This window comes from Primulina tabacum, chromosome 11 (assembly GCF_025594145.1).
Source record: "Primulina tabacum isolate GXHZ01 chromosome 11, ASM2559414v2, whole genome shotgun sequence".
Classification (NCBI taxonomy): domain Eukaryota; kingdom Viridiplantae; phylum Streptophyta; class Magnoliopsida; order Lamiales; family Gesneriaceae; genus Primulina; species Primulina tabacum.
The window spans coordinates 2528124-2551633 of record NC_134560.1 but is presented as its reverse complement, the minus strand read 5'-3'; the positions used below and the strand labels follow the sequence as shown (position 1 = coordinate 2551633).

The following is a 23510-nucleotide window of genomic DNA, read 5'->3' as shown; positions in this document are numbered from 1 at the left end:
CCGTAGAAGCAGCGGGCAAAGGGCGAACCATAGCAAGATGGCTTCAACAACTGAACCTCTGCTAAATACTCCCCAAAAATCCACGTTCATCTGCAAGTTCCTCTACACAGCTTTAGCATTTGTCGTGCTACTCGTTTCAGCTGTTTTTCTTGCTTCAAATCTTAGCAAACAAACCCAAAACGACGTTTCACATATCTGCCAACGGGCTTTGCATCCCGAGACATGCCAAGATTTCGTTTCTCAAGTTGATTCCAGTGCTAGTTTTGAAACCAAATTAGATACTACGGTCATCTTGCAAAAATTGTTGATGAAGGAAGCTCGTCTCATGAAGAATGCTTCCTTTCATGCTAGAAATTTGAGGAATCAGATGAATGAGCAGACTGAACAAGGGGCTTTGTCTGATTGCCTTGAGCTATTAGACATGTCCTTTGACCGGGTTCTTGATTCCGTCAAAGCTATTAGGGATGGAACCAGGATGTCTCGTGCTGATGCACGAACATGGCTGAGTGGCGTGCTCACTAATCATGTCACCTGTTTTGATGGGCTCAAAAATTCCTCAAGAAAATCAATGGAAACCTTTCTCGAGGACCTTATCTTGAGGGCAAGGGCTTCTTTGGCCATTCTTGCCACGGTATCAGAGCCTGACACGGATTTTGCGGTGCTTTCTGCACTTGGAGGGATGCTACTACCTCCCTGGATCACTGCAATGGACAAGACATTGCTGGAGACCTCGGGTAACGCGATAAAAGCTGATATAACCGTTGCAAAAGATGGATCGGGTAATTACAAGACAGTTGCAGAAGCAGTTAAAGCGGCCCCGACCAATAGCAAGACCCGTTACGTGATCTACGTTAAGAAGGGAACGTACAAGGAGAACGTTGAAGTGGCCAGCAACAAGAAGAATCTGATGATTGTTGGAGATGGTATGGATTCAACAACCATCACCGGTGATCTCAGTGTAGGTGGTGGATCCACTACCTTCAACTCCGCCACTCTCGGTAAATTAAATAATATATTTAATCACTTGAATCCGTTTTGCATGGTATGAATTAATGGTTTGTCTGGGCAGAATAAATATTAATGGAGCCCATATATACATAATTATATATTTAGGCTTTCACACCCTAATTAACTCCACTATCTCACTATACACTGCGTCGAGTTTTTTTATATTAGTGAAATGGTAGTTTTCTAACATAAGCTACTTGCGCATTGCAGCCGCAGTTGGAGATGGATTTATACTACAAGACATAGGCATAAAAAACACAGCCGGGGCGGCGATGCACCAGGCAGTGGCACTCCGCCTAGGTGCTGATAAATCCGTCATAAACCGCTGCCGCCTCGACGCTTTCCAAGACACACTGTACGCGCATTCCCAAAGGCAATTTTACAAACAGTGCTACATAACGGGAACCGTCGACTTCATATTCGGCAACTCAGCAGTTGTGTTCCAGAATTGCAAACTGGCAGCCCGAAAACCTATGGCTAAGCAGCAAAACATGGTCACAGCACAAGGCCGAACCGACCCGAATCAGAACACGGCCACTTCCATCCAAGGTTGCGACATCATCGCTAGTAGTGACCTCGAACCAGTGCAAAGTTCCTTTCGTACTTACCTAGGCCGTCCATGGAAGGAGTACTCGAGGACCGTGGTCATGCAGTCAAACATCAGCAGCGTCATAGATCCGGCAGGATGGGCGAAGTGGAACGGGGATTTTGCGCTGAAGACTTTGTATTATGGGGAGTACCAGAACCAGGGAGCTGGAGCTGGAACCAGCAAGAGGGTGGATTGGCCTGGATATCATGTTATCACCAAATCGTCTGACGCCATGAAATTTACAGTGAAGGAACTGATTCAGGGCGGGGACTGGTTGGGTTCCACTGGTGTATCTTACACCGAAGGATTGATGTGAATCAGGCGATGTTGGTTCTAGATCCATATGAGTTTAAGTTGACAATAATTACAATAAGGGCGTCATGTTGTACTTATAATCTTGTTTTTGGACGAAATAAGTTGGATATCCAACATACTTGCTTGTGTCTACTAGTCGATGGTATTGTATATTATTATAATTATATAGATTATAAGTTGGATATCCAACCATTTTCGTATTCGGGGAGACTGGTAAATTTCGATCATATTTATAATAATAAGTAATGTTTTGAGCATAAAAAATAATATTTTTTCATATATCACCCAAATAGAAAATCGGTCTCATGAAATTGACATATGTGAGTGTATAACGTAAGTTTTTGTGTTTGGATAAAAATAATCAAATCAAATTAAAAAAAATTAAAATTAATACATTACTGAATTTACCAAATTAATTGAATAATATATACCAATCTTATATGTGCCAATTCAATCTAATTATTGCCTGTGGTTGGTTAATCTACAATTTTGCAGAAAAAAGTACTTCATAAACAAAATGACATGTTGGACTGTACGCCATTTTTCCGCTTTCTAGGTGAATGAAGTATTTGCATTTATACCCCATCTTTTGACCTCCGCAGAATCGCTGAACTAGAGGAAGAAAACGCTTCTTAAATTTAGTTCCTACGAAAAACGTGCGTCTCATATGAGCCTATGCCAGCAGTAACTAACATTGTTTTCTCGTCTCATCTGTATCATTTTTCTTCTCATCACCTTCATGCACCGTGTCCAATTTCACGGGGCATTGCCTGGTGATCTCTGAAAAGTAAACATTTCCGGCTCTCCGCCGAGCCCCAACGCTGCCTTTTTAGCTAATTCAACATCAAGGCTTAGGAAAAAAATAGAAAAGGATTTGAAAACAAATCCACGTTTATTCTCACAAATGTTGGCAAGAAAATCAGGCATGAGAATACAACGGTTCTGTGTTTTACTTGTCCTGTTTGTATCCACCATCAACGTCTCCAATGCTCAGGATTATGACACCCCGGAGACACCGCCTCCGGAACAAGAGAACTGTGATGGAATCTTTGTGTCCTACACATTCATGGGACGAGAGAAAGAGTATCCATTTGTCAAGAATGTTTCGGCTCAGGCATGGTCATTTAAGGCCATGTTGAGTGTTCTCAATGCTGGGGCTCAAGAACTGAAATCTTGGAAAGTTTTCGTCGGCTTTCAGTATCGAGAGCTGCTGGTTTCTGCCGACGGTGCTGTGGTTGTTGATGGAGATGGATACCCTGTCCGAGTCGGGAATAATGGAACGACTCTCGCAGGGTATCCGCAGGCTGATTTGAAAACTGCGATAGATACTGCAAATGATTACGGTCAGATGATGGTGCAGGTCAATCTCAAAGGAACACAATTTGGGCTTGGAACTAAAGGGACTCCCATGCCTAAAAAACTTAAGCTTGTTAATGAAGGGTACAAATGCCCTGCAGCCACTCGAAAAGGTAAGCCAATACAGCAAACGTTATGTCTTTTGCGACACATCTGTTCGTTGAATCGTTTACCAGGACGTCCATAATTTGTACTATAAATGGTGCTTTAATATTATATTTAAAATGCATTCCCTTATCTTTGTTTGAGGGTAGTCATGAGGAGTTTTGAGTGGATTTTCTTGTTGTATTCGTCTCATTGAATATAGTTTTCCAAGTGTATAATGTCTCGTCTGATTTTAAATCCCCTTAAAATACATCTTTATATACAAGACACTGTTCTTCCTATCATATGGCTTCTGAGTACCAAATGGAACTGTTTGCAATCTGAATAATGTGAGCTGAGTAAAATTGAAAATTGACTATTTCAGGAAGTTACATGCATGTTTGCTGTAAAAAGGACCCAAAATACAAGGACAAACTCAAAACCAAGTTCCTGCCTCGAAAGTATGGTGATCTCTCCTTCACATACGATGTTCTTCGAGCATATGAGAACAAATATCTTGCACAAGTCACCATAGACAACAACCATCCACTTGGTCGTCTTGATCAATGGAACTTGACTTGGGATTGGATGAGAAACGAGTTCATTTATGATATGAGAGGCGCTTACACCCACAAAAAAGACCCTTCAGAATGCATTTACGGCCCTCAAGGCCAGTACTACCAGGATTTCGATTTTTCTAATGTAATGAACTGCCAAAAGAAGCCAGTTATAGCAGACTTACCTCCTGAGAAGGAAAACGATGACAAGGTTGGCAGGTTGCCAAATTGCTGCAAGAATGGTACTTTGTTGCCAAAGACAATGAATGAGACTCAGGCTAGAGCCATTTTCCAGTTAGAAGTGTTCAAACTTCCGCCTGACTTGAACAGAACCGCTCTTTATCCACCTCAAAATTGGAAGATCGATGGCCGACTCAACCCGACTTACAAGTGTAGCACTCCTATTAGAGTAGATCCAACAGAGTTTCCCGATCCTTCCGGGATTGCTGCAGAGACTTTCGCAGTAGCAAGTTGGCAAGTGACTTGCAATATGACTCATCCGAAGCCGAAACAATCTAAATGCTGCGTTTCCTACTCAGCTTACTATGCTGATTCAGTTGTTCCTTGCAACACTTGCGCATGTGGATGTGACGAAAAAGCTCGTTGTGATCAAAATTCGGCTCCTTTGCCTCTTCCCGCAGATGCCCTTTTGGTACCATTCGTCAACAGAACAGAGAAAGCAAAAGCTTGGGCCAAGATTAAGAACAAGAATCTACCGACAAAATTGCCTTGCCCAGACAACTGTGGAGTGAGCATCAACTGGCACATTGATTCAGATTATAACAATGGATGGACAGCGAGAATAACACTTTTCAACTGGGATGATTTCGCATTTTCTGATTGGTTCTCTGCCGTCCAGTTAAAGAAGGCTTTCCCTGGTTTTGAAAAAGCTTACTCATTCAACGGCACAAAGCTACCTCAAGTCAATAGCACCATATTCATGCAAGGCCTGCCTGGATTAAACTACTTGGTTGGAGAGGTAAACGGGACTCACCCTGAAACGGATCCTAGAGTTCCTGGAAAGCAACAATCGGCACTTTCATTCACAAAGAAACATCTAAATAATTTAAACATACCACAATGGGGATGGATTCCCTTCGAAAGTTTTCTTCAACGGGGAGGAGTGTTCTCTTCCAACAGAGTTGCCCCGTAGAAGCGACGCAGGGCGATCTCGACTTGGTCTGGTTTCACCGATTCTACTTTCCCTGCTGACTTTCCTGCTTCTGACATTCAGCTTTAATTGATGACAGCTCAGAATTTTCTTCTGGTATAGAGACGCATTTGTCTAAATTTTTAAAAAGATAAAAGAAATTCTGCAGCATGGTCAAGACAATTGTAGTTCAACAAGCAGATGACGAGAATGGAGATATAGTTCGAGATTTATGAAATGCATTCATTTGTGATTGTTTGCAAAAGAATAATACACTTTCTGTAGCTTATACTGATATAGAAAAACAAAATTTGTTTTCCTGTTGTTCATGTTTATGTTCTTCCCAGGAGTTTCTGAAAAAGAACGCTATATTTTGATACTTTTAGGATCTTTTTTTCACGCTTCTCTTCTCTGTCAGCATAATCTCTCATTTTGCGTTATATGATTTGTTTATACTCAAATCAAGAAACGGCCAAAAGAATAATCGAAGGTGCAGCAGCAATCCGGGGGTAAACGGCCAAATTTTTTTAAATAAACATCTTATTCTTAAATTTTTTTCGAGGGTAAAAGTTGGTTGATATACAAACCAAATAATCAAATTTAATTCGGTTCGTTTGTTTGATTTTAAGTTTTGAACTAAATTGTTTCAGCTGATATTTTGGTTTAATCGAAATCTTATTCACCATAATCACGACAATATTTTATTATTGAATTTTTTAAACACTTATTATATGATCCTGGACCTGAAGATAAGAACATTTTTCCTGGCCGATGTTCTTTTCCTCCACGTCAAAGTAAAAGGGGTGGCATCCTCTTAAAGAAAAATTTCAGAGAAGTTCAAACTTTAAAGGCTTTGAAACTCAAAGTTCGTTGCACTAAGTAAAGGAAGCATGGCCAGTAAAAGAAAAACCAGTGATGCTCTTTTATTGATATGATATCAGTTTGATTTCGTACGAATGGTTCCATTTATTGAAGTACAACTTTTGAGAAAGATTTAAACTTTCAGAGCAGTATTAGAACATCCTCTGACTAATTCTCAGCGGTATAAATAGTTCAGAAAAAAATTACACAGACAAATTGTGGAATTCAAGGCATGATTCCTCTTCTGTATGTTAAAGGTATAATGTCAGATATCAGAATAACATATAGATATAATCGGGGCTGCTCAAATTTCAGGCCACATTGAGGTTGATGTTCCAAGGCACAGCCAAAATCTCAGTTACATTTATTCCTGTATCATGCATCTTTGGCCTGCAAGGACATTTCAACAAAAACAGGGGGTCACTTGGAATATAATTTCAGTGCAACAACCGATTATTAGTAAGACCATGGCAAAATAATACCTTTTTTTAGATATTTCTTGTGAAGCTTCATGGCACCGGTTCTGCATGCTTTTCTGGCATCAAGATTTCTTGTCATGTCATTCAATATCTGAAAATGTATAACACGTTCGCCGGAACGGTTGCGGTGCTTGAAACGACAACCACCGGTCCAGTTCCAATGTTATGTTGCGGAACGGTCACGAATTTATAAAAAAAATTAAAAATTTCAGAAATTAGTAAAAACAGCACAAATATTACTAGCATTAATAATATTCTATCATAAATACATATGAATAAATTAATTAAATAGTTTACTATTTTTAAGTAGATGCTGTCATAATTTTAATTTTATGTTTTGAACTTAGATGAAGAAATAATGAATAAATTAGGAAAGTTAAAAACGACACAAAAATATAAAAATGTAAATACTTAAAACAAGCCACGTAAAATATCAAAAAATCAGATAAAAACCGTTCCGTTCCACCGAGCCGTTCCGTTCCACCGACATATCGCCGATATATCACCGATATACTACGAAAAATGGCGTTACGAAGCATCCAACGTTTTTGCCCGGAACTTTGACTCGATGAATGCCGTTCCCGTTCCGAAACGGCCGTTCCAGCGAACCATGATTGCACCACACCACACTTCAGTATTATACACCTTCAATGCATGAGACATACATTCCCCAGTACTATCAATTCTCCGCATCAAACGTTCAAAGCACCAGAATGCATCGGCTTCATCATCAAGGAGAATAATCATATGAGAGCAAAGATCGCTCACGCCTGTTCAGCATGCAAAATGTCGAAATAGGTATTAATTTGATTAGGGTCTGTGTTTTGTGAGACGGTATCAGATATCTTTATTTGTGAAACATGTCAAACATGTCCATATTTACGATAAAAAGTAATACTTTTTTATTACTTTGAACATAAAAAGTGATATTTTTGTATGAATGACCCAAATAAAAAATTCGACTAACAAAATTGACCCATTAGACCGACTCACGAGAGTTTTTTGTTAAATGTTTGCTTAAAATTTCACATTTCCTTCAAATATATTTGGGCAAACTAAAAAATAATATATGGTTCACTGTATGTTAATATTGAATCTACTCTTAAATGTCGCTGTTGGACTAAGACCTCTGATGATTTTGCTTTCAGAGTACCAAATATTCAAAGTCATTTACAATATATCCAATACTAAATTAAACTGGCTTAAAATTGAAATTTGTTTATAACAAACGATCTAATAAGATCAAGAACAAATATTAAAAATATATTTCTCCCTGTAAATAAGTTTCTTGGATACCATTTCCCAAAGTGCAAGACAAGGAAATATTCTTGGTGATGATGAAGCAAAGTATCAACCAGCTAGGGGAACAATTTTTCGGTGGAAGCTAAGAATAACAAAAGGCACCAAAAGCTTCATCCCCACAACTTGTGCAACCACATCTACAAATACCCATCTTGGTCGCATCTTCAATTCATTAATTGCTTTCAACAAATCAGACATTTTTCGGTACAAATTATACTATTATTGGTTCTTGGCCTGCAGGGCGCATTCTTCTCCAATGGCCCGATTTAACATCATCTATTTCTTGGGGATTTTCAATGTTCTATTGTTGATCAAGGAAGGTGATGCATTTGAATTTAAAGTTGGTGGCTCCAAAGGTACTTGGGCAGTTCCCGTTGATCCTAATTCTTCCGAGTACAATAAATGGGCCGAAAGAAATCGATTTCAAGTTGGGGACTCCTTGTGTAAGTCAATACGAAATAATTATTTATTTCGATTGGAAAAAGTATTTTAACCATGTTTAATTACACTAATATAATTGTTTCTTTGCAGTATTTGTGTATGTTGCTGATCAAGATTCCGTTCTGCAAGTAACCAAGGATGATTACACAAACTGCAAAACTGCATCGCCTATTGCAAAATACAATGATGGGAACACCGTGATCAAGTTCAATCAGTCAGGACCCCATTATTTCATCAGTGGGGTGGATGATAATTGCCACAAGAATGAGAAGTTGGTGGTGGTTGTCATGGCGGATAGAAGCAAACATTCTTCTGCTCCAGTGGTGGAGATGTCGCCACCGTCTCCGGCACCTTCTGGCGAAGAATCTCCTTCTCCGCCTTCCGAAGCTCCCTCTCAGGAAGCTTCTCCTCCTAATAATGGTGTTTCTTCAATTGTGCATGGTGTCGTTGGAACCATTGGAGTTGCTCTTCTTGGTTCATCACTTGTTCTTGCTCTTTGATGTGAATGTGTCGGAGTTGAAAATGTTTTTTCTTTTTTTTGGATTTTTCTGAGGTTGTTTTAGTGGGACTAATGGGGATTTTGTGGGAAAATTTATTATTTGTTTGGAATGCCTTGAGAAATAAGGTGACTCCTATGAGGAGTTTCTAACTTTAATGTGGATAGAACATTGACATGTTTGTGTGTTGCAATCGTAAAATTAAAAATAAATTGATCTGAATATCATTGAAAGAGAAAAGTGTCATGTTGTTCCACTCTTTGTGATTTTGTTACGAATAAGTCTCTTATTTGAGACAGTTTCACGAATTTTTATCTGTGAGACGAGTCAACTCTACCGATATTCACAATAAAAAGTAATATTCTTGACATAAAAAGTAATATTCTTGAAATAAAAAGTAATACATTTTCATGAATGACTCAAATAAGATACTCATCTCATAAAATACGACACATAAGATCATCTCACATACGTTTTTGCTTTTTGTTATTTATTTAATCATCTATTGATTTTAGTACAATATATATATATTTACTTTTAGTTATTTTTTTTCGTGATTTCAGATGTTATGATGTGTCAGCGGATATTTTTGACACATCATACCAAATCAACAAAAAAAGGGAAAAAAACAAAGAAGTTATTACATTAATTTGAAATTTAATTAAATAGAGAATCAAAATCACAATGCCAATTTATATAATTAAATATATATTTTTTCTCTTATTCAAAAATTATTTACCATGTAGACACGACGTTATGTCAAAAAATGACTTTGAAATCAATTTTTTTGTGGTAACATTGTCAAAATCACACACGGCGCATGTATAGGAGTGAAATTGGAAATTATTTTACCTTTCAGATAAAAAATCGCATTTTTTCCAAAAAAATAAATAAACTTGGCATGTGTTGTGTTGGCTCTCTTCAACGACGTCGTAACTGGTGTTCACCGCTTCGTCTTCTCGGAGGAAATCATTTCCAATTAAATAAAATAAAGTAAATAAAGAAAAAACAAACAGAACTAATGGCAATCAAGACAGCGTTCGGAGCGTTTCGAAATCGTTCATTTTCCAGTCGTGTGTTCCCCTGCTATCGATTTGTAAGTCATCTTGTTGTCTTGTTCATAGCTGCTTAAAGGAAATCCTTCCTTCTATTCAATATCATGTTTAAGAAATACCGCTTCTTTAATTTCCGGGATTGTAGTTTCTAAATGAATCACTCTTTTACAACAGCACACTGGTTTGAGCTGAACATGAAGGAGGTTCAATGAAAGCTTCATCGCTGAGTGCTGTGGAGGCTGCAAAATATTTGGGTGATGGAAACTCAGTATCTTCACTGCTTGCTGGTTCCGGTCCGTCCTTGCAAGAAGCAGTCGCCCATGCTGCTTCACTGCATCCTTCCATTTCTAAGGTATTTTCTATCCGATTTTTTTTATCTTAATCTTTCTTTAGTTTCCCATATCTGTTGCAATTAACTTTTCAATTCAAGCGTTTTCATCTTCTGTACAATCGACTGATGGAATAGGGTATTAAAGGTGCACATGTGAATGGAATATAGGATCTAGGCACATGTCTTATCAAACTGAAGTGCACCAGGTGTTAATATTTTAAAATTGGATGTATGAAGAAAAGCTTATATGTTTTGTAAATTACAAGCCAAAGTAAAACAAATAAGTAATCTTTAGAGTACAAGCAAATATGAACAACTGTTACATTGGATTTCATTTCAAATTAAAGTTTCTTTAATTTAACATGCATTTAAAATGCGCCTCGGGCCTTCTTGGTGCTCCAAGATGCTTGTTTTTTGCAAAAGACACGCGCCTCACAAAAGGGATGTGCCTTGGCATGTCTTCAAGTGCAAAGGTTGCATGCTTCTTTGCCTTAAGCCTGGAGCACACTTTGATGGTTTTTAATGAATGGTTAAAAGGGTAGGATGGTCCAGGGGTGACAGCAGAAATTTATCTTTTTTGCCAAAAATATATTAAACCATCTCATCATCAAATTTAATTGTCTAGCCTTTTGGTGTATGATCAGTTGGCTTTGAATAGCTGCTAGCGACATGCTTGGTGGGAAATAATGAGGTTTATTATCAGATCTTTCTCAGAAATACAGCTGAGATATGTGAAAGTGTCTTTCTTTCACATGATAGGTATCCATGTATGAAAATATTCAGTCTTGTATTGTTTTCTAGAAAATGAAATTGCTGCAACTTATACTTGTCATTTGTTAAGTGATTTACAGCATACTTTGTCCGTGGTGAAATAGTCGGTCGCTAGACCTAAAGAACTGTATGTCCGAATTTAATTTCAGGTTGTGTTTGATTTGGTGGATTTGAATTTGAAGAAATGATGTCAAAGTGGATTTCAAATGATTCCAGATTTGGAAGATTTTCAAATCCATTTGAATGACTAAGATATAAGTTTAAAATGGTAGTGAAGGAATTTGAAATCCAAAAAATCCACAGTTATCCAATCAAGAGAAATCGATTTATATAATGGATCTGTCAATCAAAACACTTGTTCTATTTGAAATTGGAATTAATGAAATAAAACTACGGAAAAGTTGATACACTAGAAATTGTTTAACAGTGTTTAGCAGCATGTGACATACTACACTATGCAATTTCCTTTTTTGGATTCTGAAGTTTGTCATATGTTTGTTATACAGGTTCTTATTGCTGATTCAGACAAGTTTACCTATCCTCGGGCAGAACCATGGCTCGACTAGTACGTATAGTGCATAAAAAAGGCAGCCTACTCACATATAATTGCTTGATCTGGTTCTTTTGGGAAAAATATACTCCCTCGTGCAGCTGCTTTGCTGGACATTTGTCCTATCACTGATGTCAGGGAGATTCATGGGTCTCATCAATTTGTCAGGTAATTTGAAAAAATGATTTTCACCAGCAGAATTTCGTTTTCTTGTGAGAAATAAAAGATTTATTGTCTTCTGATTAACCATTCTTACAGGTAAGGAACAAAACTTGTCTGGGTTTCTGAACAGGAAACGATAGAAAATTGCTTCAAAATCACTTTTTGTTCATATTTAATCCTCATTGTCTCTGTTTCCATAAGAATCCATTTATTGCAAATACAATTTAATTTTTTGACAATTTTTACTGCCGTGTTTAGGTGCAATGTTATTACAAATAGCTATCGATTTATTTGTCGAGATATTTTATGCATAGCGGCTTGATGCAGAACATTGTGCTGTAAATGGCGCAGATAACGATTTTAGAGTCTGTAGCTAAAACTTGCATCTCCAACAATATAAGTGCTAATCATGATTAATCAATGCTGATGGTTCTTGATTTTGTCCGGTTTACACAAATGCATGTGCTGATAAGGCATTGTTATTCTAACAGGTAGGTCAGACTGGGAAAAATGTTGCTCCTGAATTATATATGGCTTTTGGTGTTTCTGGAGCTATTCAACACTTGGCAGGCATGAGAGATTCTAAGGTCATTGTTCCTGTAAATAAAGACGCCGACGCACCAATTTTCCAGGTCCTTGTTGATCCATCCTACTCTTATGTATATAGTGAGTTTTAGTTGCCAATTGTGCAACTTCTGAGAAACTAGTTTACTTTTCTTGGTTTAAACATGATGGTAAAGAAGCTTAAATGGATAGTAAATTTAGAGGCCTTATGTGATTCATTTCATTCCTCTGGTAAGGATAAGATAAGATACATCATTAAACCGGATTCATCACCACCCAGTTACTGCTTGCAGTTGAAAAACTATGATAATCATATGCTTTTTCGCTTGCTTTTCTACCAGGTTGCTGATTATGGACTGGTGGTGATCTTTTCGAAGTCGTATCAGAATTGTTAGAGAAAATTCCTGAGAAAAAGTAGACGGACGATGCCCTCTAGATTAGGCAACTGTGGAAAACTTCATCATATTTCTTCTGGAAAGAGGAAATGGTCGTGGTTGAATCGTTAATTACATCTTTTTAACAGAGTCTATGTTGGCTGCAACGGAAAATGGGATTTCTTGAATTTTAACTGCGGAGACAACTACAAATTCATTATATTTTCTTGGTATAGACTTTAATAACACACACCTGCCAACCTGAGATGATAGTGTTTTATAAAATCTATCGAAATTTTCTGAGACAGCGCATGTATATAATGCTGAGCTGTTCCAATGATTAGTATATTGCTGATTCATGTGAAAATTTGCATGCAAAAAGTATATTGTTAATTAATTGGTTTAAACATGGCTTTAGGACACTGTGAAAGATGTTATTGGTTGTTGTTCTTGTCGGGTACTTTTTTCTCTTTGTGCTAACAAAATACTAAATAGCAGTAAACCTGCAATTTTATATTGCGGCGGCGAGCACTAATCTTCCAGATGAGTTTAATTAAAAACTTTAAAACCAGTTCCTCAATCATTTATGAGTAAAATATAAATTACAAAGGTTGTCCCATTAAATATATAAGTTTATTGGATTTGAACTTTGCATCCTCACTTCTCAATAATTGCTATCTAACTAGAATGACTGATTAAACGTGAAAATTTGTAAAATTTAATCTCCAACCTACACCTATCGATATATCCATCTATTGCTACTTGCTATATTTCCAGTATATTTGTTTGATGCATGATGTGGTGTATTATATCTTACCATGATAGAAAATTAATAATATGATAACTAATTTTCAAACATTTCTTGATGGAAAATTCGGTCTCTTTTATGAGTTTATTATTATAATTTTTTTTTTAAAAAATCAAGTTTTAGTACAAATTGAAAAAGATTGACGAAGCTACGAGAACCGAACAAAAATGAATGTGGATGTACGTTGCCACGCTCGACCAAAAAAGCCAAGTTTAAGTGCTGATTGACAAAACTTATTTTACTTAGTTACATTGTTATGGATATATTTCGATTATAGTTTTATTATTAATAATGATATAATATATGAAATATTAAATTAATATTTTATTTATTTACATAATAGTTACATTAAGCCGAATGAATTTTAAATGTTTATATTATTGGGTGAACTTGAAATTCATATTAATTAATATGAAACGTTATATAAATATGAAAAGTGATAGATTTGAAGTTTATGATCTCGTTTATCTTAAACTATATAAAAAAATAATAATTCATTTTAATACTCGTGAAATTCATCAATCCAAATGCAACATATCTATTAATTGATTTAAGATTTTAATCATAATTGATATCACTGCATTTTCATGATCCATGTTTGGATTCTCCTAGTATACTAAGATGGTGTTTGCAATACCGTATTTTAAGTGATTTCTAACTTCTACGTATAATTTTCAAATATTTTATTGGTTAGAAGCTTTGAAACTCTTAAAATAAGTTTTTGTAAACAATGTGTTCTTTTTTGCTAGAGATGTGATGTAAATGGCTAATACCGTTGCATATGCAGTTATCTAACTTTAATGTTTCAAGTTTGGGACGAGATCGAGACCCAATCACAACAAGTCTAGCCCAATTCGGAAAAAAATATTATCATATCCCAAAACACCTGGAGGACTCATGTTATACTTGGTGTGGCGTGGAAACTAGCTCCCACGGTATATATCCAAGTGTTAGATCTCTCAAATCTGATTATAGACGAAGTTAAAGCATAATATTTTTCATCAAAATCCAATCTATATAATATCTATATTCTAAAAAGTCAGCCACAAAAGATATATATAATTTGAATGTCAACCTTACTGTTGGAGCACTAAAAGGTCAAATACTTTCTTTCATATATGATATATTATTTGCACAACACATTTTATATGATAAGTGATGCGTAATTAAGTATTCACACAAAAAATGAAAAGGAACTTGCTGCCTAGCTAGCTAAATTCATTGCTATGTATATTAACTTTGTTCATCTCAATTTGTATTCAATATTGGAAAGATCATGCTTTAGAGAAGAAAATAAGAAATCCAAAAGAATACTGGAAAGAAAGGCACACAGTACTGTCCAAATCAAACAAAGATCGAATTAAGTACAGTTGAATCAATGTCACTCATCACAATGCCGCGCACGCACTTCACCCTTTTCTTGAAAATACATATTATTCAACATTATATGTATCCAAGTGATTTTTATTATTTGATATCAATGATTTAATTTCTGATTCATGAACGTTAAAAAAAGAAAATCAATAATCACAGGTTCTCTTCTTCAAGTCTGTGCTGTTACTCTCCTTCTCAACATGATGATGATCGTTCAATGCTCCACCCTTGCCAAATACATTTCTTTTCGCCTGTTCAACAAACAAGAAAGATAATAATAAGCTAAACCCTCGAAATGGAACCCAAAAATATATAATCTAGTCGAACGATCATGAATTATTAGTTTTCTTCTCGAATGGAGATATATGTGTGTGTTGCGTGTCTAATTAAACATGTATAAAATACCTCAGAAACATCTGTCTTTCCTTTCTCTTGATGATTCATGAACTCATTCATATGAGAAATCTATTGAACCGAAGCATGCAAGAAACAAAAACATTACACAAAATCCAGAAACAAAAGCGAACGAATGGTTATGATCTCTTGTTCGAAAACTAACCTTGGGACTGTTTGCAGGAGAACTTGCGGTGTCCTCTAGATCATAGTCCATCAGAGATGCAGGAACTTTAGTTTTCTGTTTCTTGAAACTGTTTTGCTTGCACATGATACTAATATTCTTCCCCATCATATTATTATCGTTATCATGGTTATTACCTCTGATTCCATTAGGAAACCTTAATTTTGTGTCCGTGCTGTGAATATCTGTCGACTTTTTGACAGCGGAAGAACTTGCATCGGAAACGAGAGAAGGGGTTTCATCATCTGAGGACGAGGAGCTGTTTTGAGCATCATCACACATGAACCCTTGTATGTAGAAAGTCCAGCTGCTCTCTTCAGTACCAGAATCCGCCATTTTTTAATCTGAAGAAATCTTCATGTTTCTTTCATTAATTAATTGAAGATGGTGAAGTTAGGTATTTAATGTCTTAATCCAGTTTTGGAGAATTAAGCCCTCATATTGAAAAAAAAATACATATGTATATATAGTGGAGTATGCGTAACTATTATATGAGCTAGGGATGGGAATCTTGATTAATTGAAGTTGAGGTAGGTCTAAATTTGACCTACTTGCAACTTAGTTTTTTTATATATAAAATAGTAAAAATGTTTCTGGTTTATTCCACTAATAAATTTTATCAAAATAATGTTCTCTTGATAATCATCGTGTGAACCAAATTAAATTAACTTAAGATTTAAAAAAATTAATTCAAAAAGAATTTTATAGTTGCGTCACCACTTAAATTAGTACATGGATCAGTTTCGAGATTGAGACAAGGAAGATTGGAATTAAGTCTTGGAATCAAATTAAAAAATATTATATAATTTGCCTATAAATTAAAGTCTAATATCTTTCCAAAATAAGTGTCATTTATTTATAAAATAGATAAGTTCTCGCCGTTGAAAACAGATAAACGTGACCCAAAGTACCTATGCCATTACATATTTATTGTCTTAATTAAAAAGGCTTAAGAAACTTTTGACTTGCCAATTTAATTAACTATTATTTGTTGATGTCAAACAATTAACGGTATTATTTAATATTGAATTTTCACCGTCTTTACACACACACACACACACACACACACACACAAAAACATGTGTTAATGCGACTAATGTAGAATTAATGTATCGTACATCGATGATCACTTACCCTACAAAAGTTTGGCGGCTGTAACTGTCAACAGGGAACATGCTACAGTAAAGTTTAGTATTAGATATAACTTCATGCAGGAAAAATTTAATTACAGGCTAAGCTCATACGACTCCCTCTATACATATATACATTCATCTGATTCTGTTTTGATCATAACGTACAGATAAGATATAAAAATGTACTCTTGAAATTTCACAGGCATAAATACAAATGTATGTATATACGTATGCATATATATGTATGTCTGTACCAAACAAATCTTCAAACGAATATTTATTCTACGACATGAGTGTAAACTTTTCTTGATCATACACTGGCATCAAGTCATACAAAGAAAGTTTGTTTTCCATCGTCTCCTACAGTTTGATCACATAGTAACCATTGATTTAGGCAATCGAATTTGAATTCTAATTGTTAGAATTTGGTATTGATGATTCTAAGAGAGATTTTTTGCTTGCAAATTTGATTTAATGTATTAAAAGTAACAATAAAATAATGAGGAAAGAAACAGTTGATAATTTGATGGATATATATGGATTAGAAATTTCAGACAATATTGTATTGAAGAACTTGATGAATCTATGAATGATAATGATGATTGTAAAATGATTCGAACTCCCATTGAGAACGAATTGAAAAGAGAAGTTAATGTTAATATTGTTGCATATAATTAATAGAAAATTTTGAATCAAGAGAGTTTGTTTCTCTGAAGTGATGATGATTTAAGAACTTAAATACAATTGGTAAAAATATTAAAGACTTCTTACTTGAAATTGAAAAATGTCTGAATAGATAACATGACATTATGTTTCGAGCAAACTTAGTTAATGGAAAAGTAGTGACATATTGTTAAAATTGGCACTTCAACTTAACTAAACTCCAAAAGTTAGCTCAATATTTGCAATTCTCATGGATTTTATCTAACCGATTTGGGACAACTAAAACACATTCTCACGCCCATGGTCCAAGTGGTCCAACTATGGATAATCCGACACATAACAGCGAAACATGTGCTCTGATACCATGTTAAATTTGATACTTGAACCTAACTCAATAGGGAGAATTGTCCAAGTCTATATATGCAACTCTCATAGATTTTATTCAACCAATGTTGGGCAACTAACACATATTATTCAATACGTCTAATTTTTTATGTTCGACTCAGGTCCGCAAAAATTCATAGCACGACACTGTATACACGTACATATGTATATTTCAGATATTGTTACGAACACACGTATCGTTTAGACCTCAATTTATGATCATCTGGCAGCCAATATATATGTTAGTAATTATTACATAAGGAGTAAAGTAACAAAAGAAAACACAAAAAAGTTGAGAATTCTGTATTTGGTGGGACAAATAAGTTACCCTACAATTAGAGGAGAGCATACAAATAAACGCAAAATCAGGCAAATTCACAGGCCGACCCTCGTGTTATGATATTGCGTTTATTTCCATTTCACCTGTGAACTCTCAAAGACAAAGGACAATAGATTGCGACGCATACCGACAACATTGTTGCAACAAATATGAGGACGATAATTGTCATTAATTGGGTCTACGTCCTGTTTTAATCATTTAACCATCTGGCCAAAACCCGTAATGACAAAAAACCATAAGAGAGAGACGTGTGTTCGAACCTACGTTACAACAAAACTTTCCAACCCCCATTGTAACTAAATAATAATAATAATTTTAACCATTTGGAAAATTTCAAAATTTGAGAGATTAAAACAAATAGTTTTAGAATTTTATTTTTTTATTATTTAAAAAATATACGATTAAGAAATGAGTCCCTTCGACTGAATCATCTCTTGCATCCGACTTAGTGCAGCAATTGATTATAATACACGATAATCGTCGGCTTTTTAAATATATGAATAAATTTATAAACTGAATATTTAAGAATATCCAGGAGTTTCCAAATTAACACCCCAAGGAGCAAGAAACATTAGCTAGGGACGTGCAAGAAGACTTGCACATGATTCAGATGAAAATTTAGACATGTATATTAATTACATAAATTTTTTATGAAGAAATTTCCTCCTCCCTCGAAATTAACTCAAAAAAATTAATTTGATACACCTATTTTTTATATTAGAACTTAAATTATCCTTTTATTAAAACTTCTAAGACATTAAATTTTGAGTAGCTCTCTTGTGAGACGGTCTCACAAATCTTTATCTGTGAGATGGGTCAACCCTACCGATATTCACAATAAAAAGCAATACTCTTAGCATAAAAAGTAATATTATTTCATGGATGACCCAAATAAGAGATCTATCTCATAAAATACGACTCGTGAGATCGTCTCACACAAGTTTTTGTTGTAATTTTTTATATCATGCCATATATTAGATATATATTTTTATAAAAGAAATATGTTTGAGGATTTTGTTAGATGCATGCATTTAGTTTTACAAGATGTTGGAGTTGGACTAATAATATACTTTAACTATTCTAGATATATCATATATATTTTTATAATATGTTGGAGTCGGACCAACATAATTTATTTAATTAATTGATTATTCTTAATGTATCGTATATTTTTAAGACTAAATAGCCGGCAATTTTACTTTATTATTTTAAACGAACGCTACATAAATATTATTTTTCGATGACCGGATAACTCGTACCGGAAATTAGTTATAATTAATTTTATTATTGGATGACGTGGAATTGGATGACACGTCATTTTAACACATGTGGCTTACGTAGATTGTTTCGCGACGTGCACTTTTCCACCCAAGCGCTGCTGCGCGCACTCGGTGTGTGTTCAGACGACGTTACTTTTTTTTTTTTAATGAACGTAAATTCATTTAAAAGGTAAAAAGGTTAGGTACAAGTACACTGGGCATACCCAGGATCAATGTATCAAATGCGAAACATCATACAATATACCTTAAGCATCAAAGTAATTCAACATAATCACTAGTAATGTGTATTAGTCAATGAAGAAGTCATTATATCCATAGCTTCCGGTACACATCGGTATGTAAGTATCTGTATTTTCCGCACAATGCTGTCAATGTTCGGGCTCTCATCTTCGAACATTACCCTATTTCGCGGGTTCCAGACATGGTAAATCGTAGCCGCCATAGCCGTGAATCTCATCCTTGCTAGCGTGGAGCTCCCTCTATAAGTTCTTCTAAATGCACGAAGGATAGTTGATGGCGATCCCATAAACTTCCTCATTCCAAGCCATCTTCTAATTCATCCCAAACAAGAATTGTAATACGGCATTGAAAAAATAGATGAAGATTAGATTCGTCTTCCTGCAAACAAAGAACACATTTACTATCTTGAAGATACCCCAATCTGTCTCTAGTGAGTAGTTTTCTGTGAGCCAACAGCCACAGTACAAATCGGTGTTTGGGGAGAATGTAGTGTTTTGATAAAAGTGGTTTCCATGGCCAATTTCCATTTTTCTGTGCGAAGAATTCATAAGCACGTGATACTCCTCCCTTATTGTGAAACCAAGAATCCAGCTGTGCAGCAGCCGTCTCTTTGGAGCCATACTTGCATATCAACTCATCCCGAATCTCAATAATCCGTTTAATCAAACCAGATTGCTCTGTGTGCCAATGCCAATTCCATACTCCCCCGAAGCAGCTGTACACATGATTGACCCATCTTATCCAAAGGCTGTCTTGTTTAGAATGTATTTTCCATAACGTTTTTGCAAGCAAAGCACGGTTCCACATTTTCAAGTTTTTCAACCCAAGCCCTCCATCCATCAACGGTTTGCACAACTCTTGCCAAGCAATTGGAGGGTGTTTAGTCGGCCAAATGAATTTGCGACAAATTGAGTCCACTGTATTAATAACAAAAATCGGGATTGGGAAGATTGACATCCAAAAACACTCAATTCCTTGAATAACAGATCGAATCAATTCAACTTTGCCTGCATTTGATAGAGAATGACGGGGCCAAGCACTAACCTTCATTGCAATGGAGTCAACCAAGACACTGTACTCAGAAGTTTTCAATTGTCTTGCGGCTAATGGGACCCCGAGATATCGAAATGGAAGCTCCCCAACCCCAAAACCCGTGATCTATGCTATATCATTACGCACCGATTCTTCTATGCTAGCCATATAAATGTTTGATTTCAGAGCATTGATTCTCAAACCAGCCATGTCACCAAATCGATTCAAACATCTCATAATCATCGATATACATTCTAGTATCCCCATATGACAATAGTAGTAAATCATCAGCATATGCCAAATGTGTGATACGCAAGTTACGACATTTTGGATGAAAACCGAATTCCGGGGATCTAGACATTCTTTTGAGGGACCTCGATAATACTTCAAGACATAATGAAAATAACAATGGTGATAAAGTATCACTCTGTCTCAATCCTCTTGCACCATCAAATCGTCCATAATAGTTGACATTGATTGCAATCGAATAAGAAGCTGTAGTGACACATTCCATTATCCAGTTAATAAATTTAGTAGGAAAGTTCATAGCTGTTAGTACCTCTTTCAAGAAATCCCAATCAACTGTGTCATACGCCTTTTGGATATCTACTTTCAAAATACATCTCGGTGTACCCCTTTTTCTTGCATATTTCCTCAATAATTCCTGGGCTAAATGGATGTTATCAACAATTGAACGACCTTGAAGAAATGCCGCTTGAGCCCCATCAATCAGATCTCCCATTAATCCTCGCAGCCTGTCCACAAGAATTTTAGAAATTAGTTTGTAAAAAACTGTACAGCATGAAATGGGGCGAAACTCATGTACTCTCGAAGCAGCTGGATTTTTTGGTACTAGTGCAATCACTGAATGGTTCCATTGTCTAAGAAGTTTCCCTGATGAGAAGAATTCAAATACTGCATCGCAAACATCTTTCTTAATAATGCTCCATGCATTCTTGAAGAAGAACGCTCCGAATCCATCAGATCCTGGTGCTTTATCATTATCTATACCATGTAAAGCTTTAACAATTTCTTCTTCTGAGATATCTGCTGTAAGAGCACTCCACTGTTGTTCTTGTATGCACGGCCCTTCAGTAACAACGTCATGCTGTATGTTTATTCTATCCACCTTGCTGCCCAAGAGCCCCTTGTAGTAATCAATAAAGCATCGAGAAATTTCTTCTGTGTCAAATGTTGTGCTCCCATCATGTTTTGTAATGGCACCAATTGCATTCCTCTTATTATTTCTTTTGATTAGATCATGGAAGAACTTGGTACATCTATCCCCTTCTTTAAGATATTTGATCTTTGTTTTTTGAGCAATGTACATCCTTTCTGCCTCCAGTAGCAACTCGGTTTTCTTTTTAATTTCTCTGTAATTCTCCTCCATGATCCCCAATGTTAACATATTCATTTGCAATTGATCCAGTTTCTGTTTCGCTGCATTGGCACGGACAGAAATATTACCAAATTGATTTCTGTTAAGTTGTTGAAGCGGCTTCTTGATTCCTTTGAACAATTGTTTCAATCTGAATTGAGTTGTACCATGACCGAGGAAACACCAATTGTTGTATATTAACTCTGAAAAGTTATCACATAGAGTCCACATATTAAGGAATTTGAATGGTTTTTGCTTTTGCCTTCGCTGCTGAAAAATATTGACAACACAAGCCGAATGATCGGATGAGCAACCTGGAGTCAAAAATTCTGCATGCGCTTCCATATTCGACGTCATCCACAGGTTATTAACAAGAGCGCGGTCCAGCTTACTGCATACTATTGGGCTGCTCCATGTGAAACAACAACCAAAGTAATGTAGATCAACCAAATCAAGAGATGCAACACAATCCACAAAGTCAGTAGTTTCATAATTCTTAATTTTGAGGCCCCCTTTCTTTTCTTCCTGCGATAACACACCGTTAAAATCTCCCATTAAAATCCATGGTAACATACAAGTAGAGCCAAACAGTTTTAACTCCTCCCACAATGATCTACGTTGCACGATAGTATTAAACCCATAGACAAACGATGCACAAATCATTTTGTTCGTAATCAAGCAGTGAAGACTTACATGTATCACTTGTTCTGAAACACCAATCACATTCAAACCAACCTTCTTTGGATTCCACAGAACAAAAATACGCCCTTTATTGTTAATGTCAAAGTTGTGAACAGCTTGCATACCTGGAAAACGGATCCGAAGCAGTTTCAATAAACCTTTTTCATCCATCTTAGATTCCAAAATTCCAAAAACATCAATCTTATGAGTGGCCACTAGATTTTGGACACGCTTTTGTTTTAGAGGTTTATGAAAACCTCTAATGTTCCAAGAAGCAACTATCATTGAGAACCGAAGGCAATTTCGGGTTGCCGCCCCTTCTCTTGATTTCCAAAATATCTCGTTTTCTTATTGGTATTTTCCACATTGACATAATTCGTGTCACAAGAACTAGTTTCTTCCATGTCTTCAAAGAATGCAGCCCTTTGTTTGTTTGCTTCTAGCTGCTGTGCATTAGTCAATTTCTCTTTCTTCTTATTTTTCTTTTTGTTCGAGACTTCCTCAAATCCTTCATTATAATTCTCTCTCACTTTGCACTGTTCTGTCAATTCTATTTCTACAGTATGCATTGGTTTCTTGCCTTTATCATTAGGTTGTACCGTAGTATCGTGAACATCTACTGGAATATTGCCACAACATTCCGTTGAATTTGGCACTATTATTTCCTCCACCACTGTGTTATCATCAATATTCTGTAGCGGCACATTTGTAGTAGCAACAGTTTTAGCATTCATTGAATTTTTCCGTGGTGGTGCATGATTGTATTTCCTACCAAATCTGGATCTGCCTCTGGAGTTGCTCTTTCTCCACATCACACTCACTGATCTATGTCGCTTGGTATGATTCTCTTTATGATTGTCTTCCAAATCTCCATCATCAATATCATTTTGCCGAGGTCTTTTATTGCATAGATCCACCGTACGGCCTATATGATGACATATCTCACATACTTTGAGGTCTTGTTCATATTCAAATGTTATTTCAATTTCTCCAGTAGGTAATTCAACAACCAAATCTGAAATCTTTGGTTTTGAAACTTCCAGCTCAATCAATACTCTAGCATATTTAACTCTCTTTCTTTCATAAGTAAGCATGTCCTTGTGGATTGGAGTGCCAACTCTAGAAGCCAACTTGCTTAGTATGCCACCATTCCAACAATCAGGTGGAAGTCCAT

The 23510-nt window shown here is 35.9% G+C and overlaps 4 protein-coding genes, 1 long non-coding RNA gene and 2 pseudogenes across 6 annotated transcripts; 5 read left to right on the top strand and 2 right to left on the bottom strand.

The window, feature by feature from the left end:
• LOC142519900 (pectinesterase-like) lies at window positions 1–2080 on the top strand. The gene is made up of 2 exons (XM_075622913.1): window positions 1–998; window positions 1219–2080. Exons 1-2 carry the CDS (start codon window positions 38–40, stop codon window positions 1911–1913), a joined length of 1656 nt encoding a protein of 551 aa, XP_075479028.1. The 5' UTR covers window positions 1–37; the 3' UTR covers window positions 1914–2080.
• A 537-nt stretch (window positions 2081–2617) lies between these two features.
• Window positions 2618–5156, top strand: LOC142519476 (COBRA-like protein 10; annotated as a pseudogene).
• A 2713-nt stretch (window positions 5157–7869) lies between these two features.
• On the top strand, window positions 7870–8889 carry LOC142518230 (early nodulin-like protein 9). Its single transcript, XM_075620973.1, has 2 exons — window positions 7870–8144; window positions 8233–8889. Exons 1-2 carry the CDS (start codon window positions 7958–7960, stop codon window positions 8640–8642), a joined length of 597 nt encoding a protein of 198 aa, XP_075477088.1. The 5' UTR covers window positions 7870–7957; the 3' UTR covers window positions 8643–8889.
• Window positions 8890–9551: 662 nt separating this feature from the next.
• LOC142519894 (uncharacterized) lies at window positions 9552–11254 on the top strand. The gene is made up of 3 exons (XR_012813805.1): window positions 9552–9735; window positions 9869–10046; window positions 10946–11254. It is a non-coding gene; the product is annotated as an uncharacterized LOC142519894 (long non-coding RNA).
• Window positions 11255–11349: 95 nt separating this feature from the next.
• LOC142518466 (electron transfer flavoprotein subunit alpha, mitochondrial-like) lies at window positions 11350–12668 on the top strand (annotated as a pseudogene).
• Window positions 12669–14590: 1922 nt separating this feature from the next.
• Window positions 14591–15659, bottom strand: LOC142518807 (uncharacterized). 2 transcript variants are annotated; one of them, XM_075621625.1, is made up of 3 exons: window positions 15188–15657; window positions 15034–15093; window positions 14591–14879 (listed from the first exon to the last, which is right to left on the bottom strand). In XM_075621625.1, the coding sequence occupies exons 1-3, from the start codon at window positions 15539–15541 to the stop codon at window positions 14775–14777; spliced, it is 519 nt and encodes a 172-aa protein (XP_075477740.1). In that variant the 5' UTR covers window positions 15542–15657; the 3' UTR covers window positions 14591–14774. The 2 variants fall into 2 exon arrangements, with proteins under 2 accessions (XP_075477740.1, XP_075477741.1); XM_075621626.1 differs by lacking the exon at window positions 15034–15093 and having other exon boundaries at window positions 15188–15659.
• Window positions 15660–19539: 3880 nt separating this feature from the next.
• Window positions 19540–20085, bottom strand: LOC142518465 (uncharacterized). Its single transcript, XM_075621249.1, has one exon. The coding sequence runs from the start codon at window positions 20083–20085 to the stop codon at window positions 19540–19542; it is 546 nt and encodes a 181-aa protein (XP_075477364.1).
• Window positions 20086–23510: the final 3425 nt, after the last annotated feature.

Bases quoted from the DNA above. Each gene is read 5' to 3' on its own strand.
- LOC142519900 (XM_075622913.1), top strand. From the start codon at position 38: ATGGCTTCAACAACTGAACCTCTGCTAAATACTCCCCAAAAATCCACG. The intron at 999-1,218 runs GTAAATTAAATA...TGCGCATTGCAG, and splicing joins CTTCAACTCCGCCACTCTCG to CCGCAGTTGGAGATGGATTT.
- LOC142518230 (XM_075620973.1), top strand. From the start codon at position 7,958: ATGGCCCGATTTAACATCATCTATTTCTTGGGGATTTTCAATGTTCTA. The intron at 8,145-8,232 runs GTAAGTCAATAC...GTTTCTTTGCAG, and splicing joins TCAAGTTGGGGACTCCTTGT to TATTTGTGTATGTTGCTGAT.
- LOC142518807 (XM_075621625.1), bottom strand. From the start codon at position 15,541: ATGGCGGATTCTGGTACTGAAGAGAGCAGCTGGACTTTCTACATACAA. The intron at 15,094-15,187 runs GTTAGTTTTCGA...TCGGTTCAATAG, and splicing joins CTCCTGCAAACAGTCCCAAG to ATTTCTCATATGAATGAGTT. The intron at 14,880-15,033 runs GTATTTTATACA...TTTGTTGAACAG, and splicing joins GAAAGACAGATGTTTCTGAG to GCGAAAAGAAATGTATTTGG.
- LOC142518465 (XM_075621249.1), bottom strand. From the start codon at position 20,085: ATGGATGGAGGGCTTGGGTTGAAAAACTTGAAAATGTGGAACCGTGCT.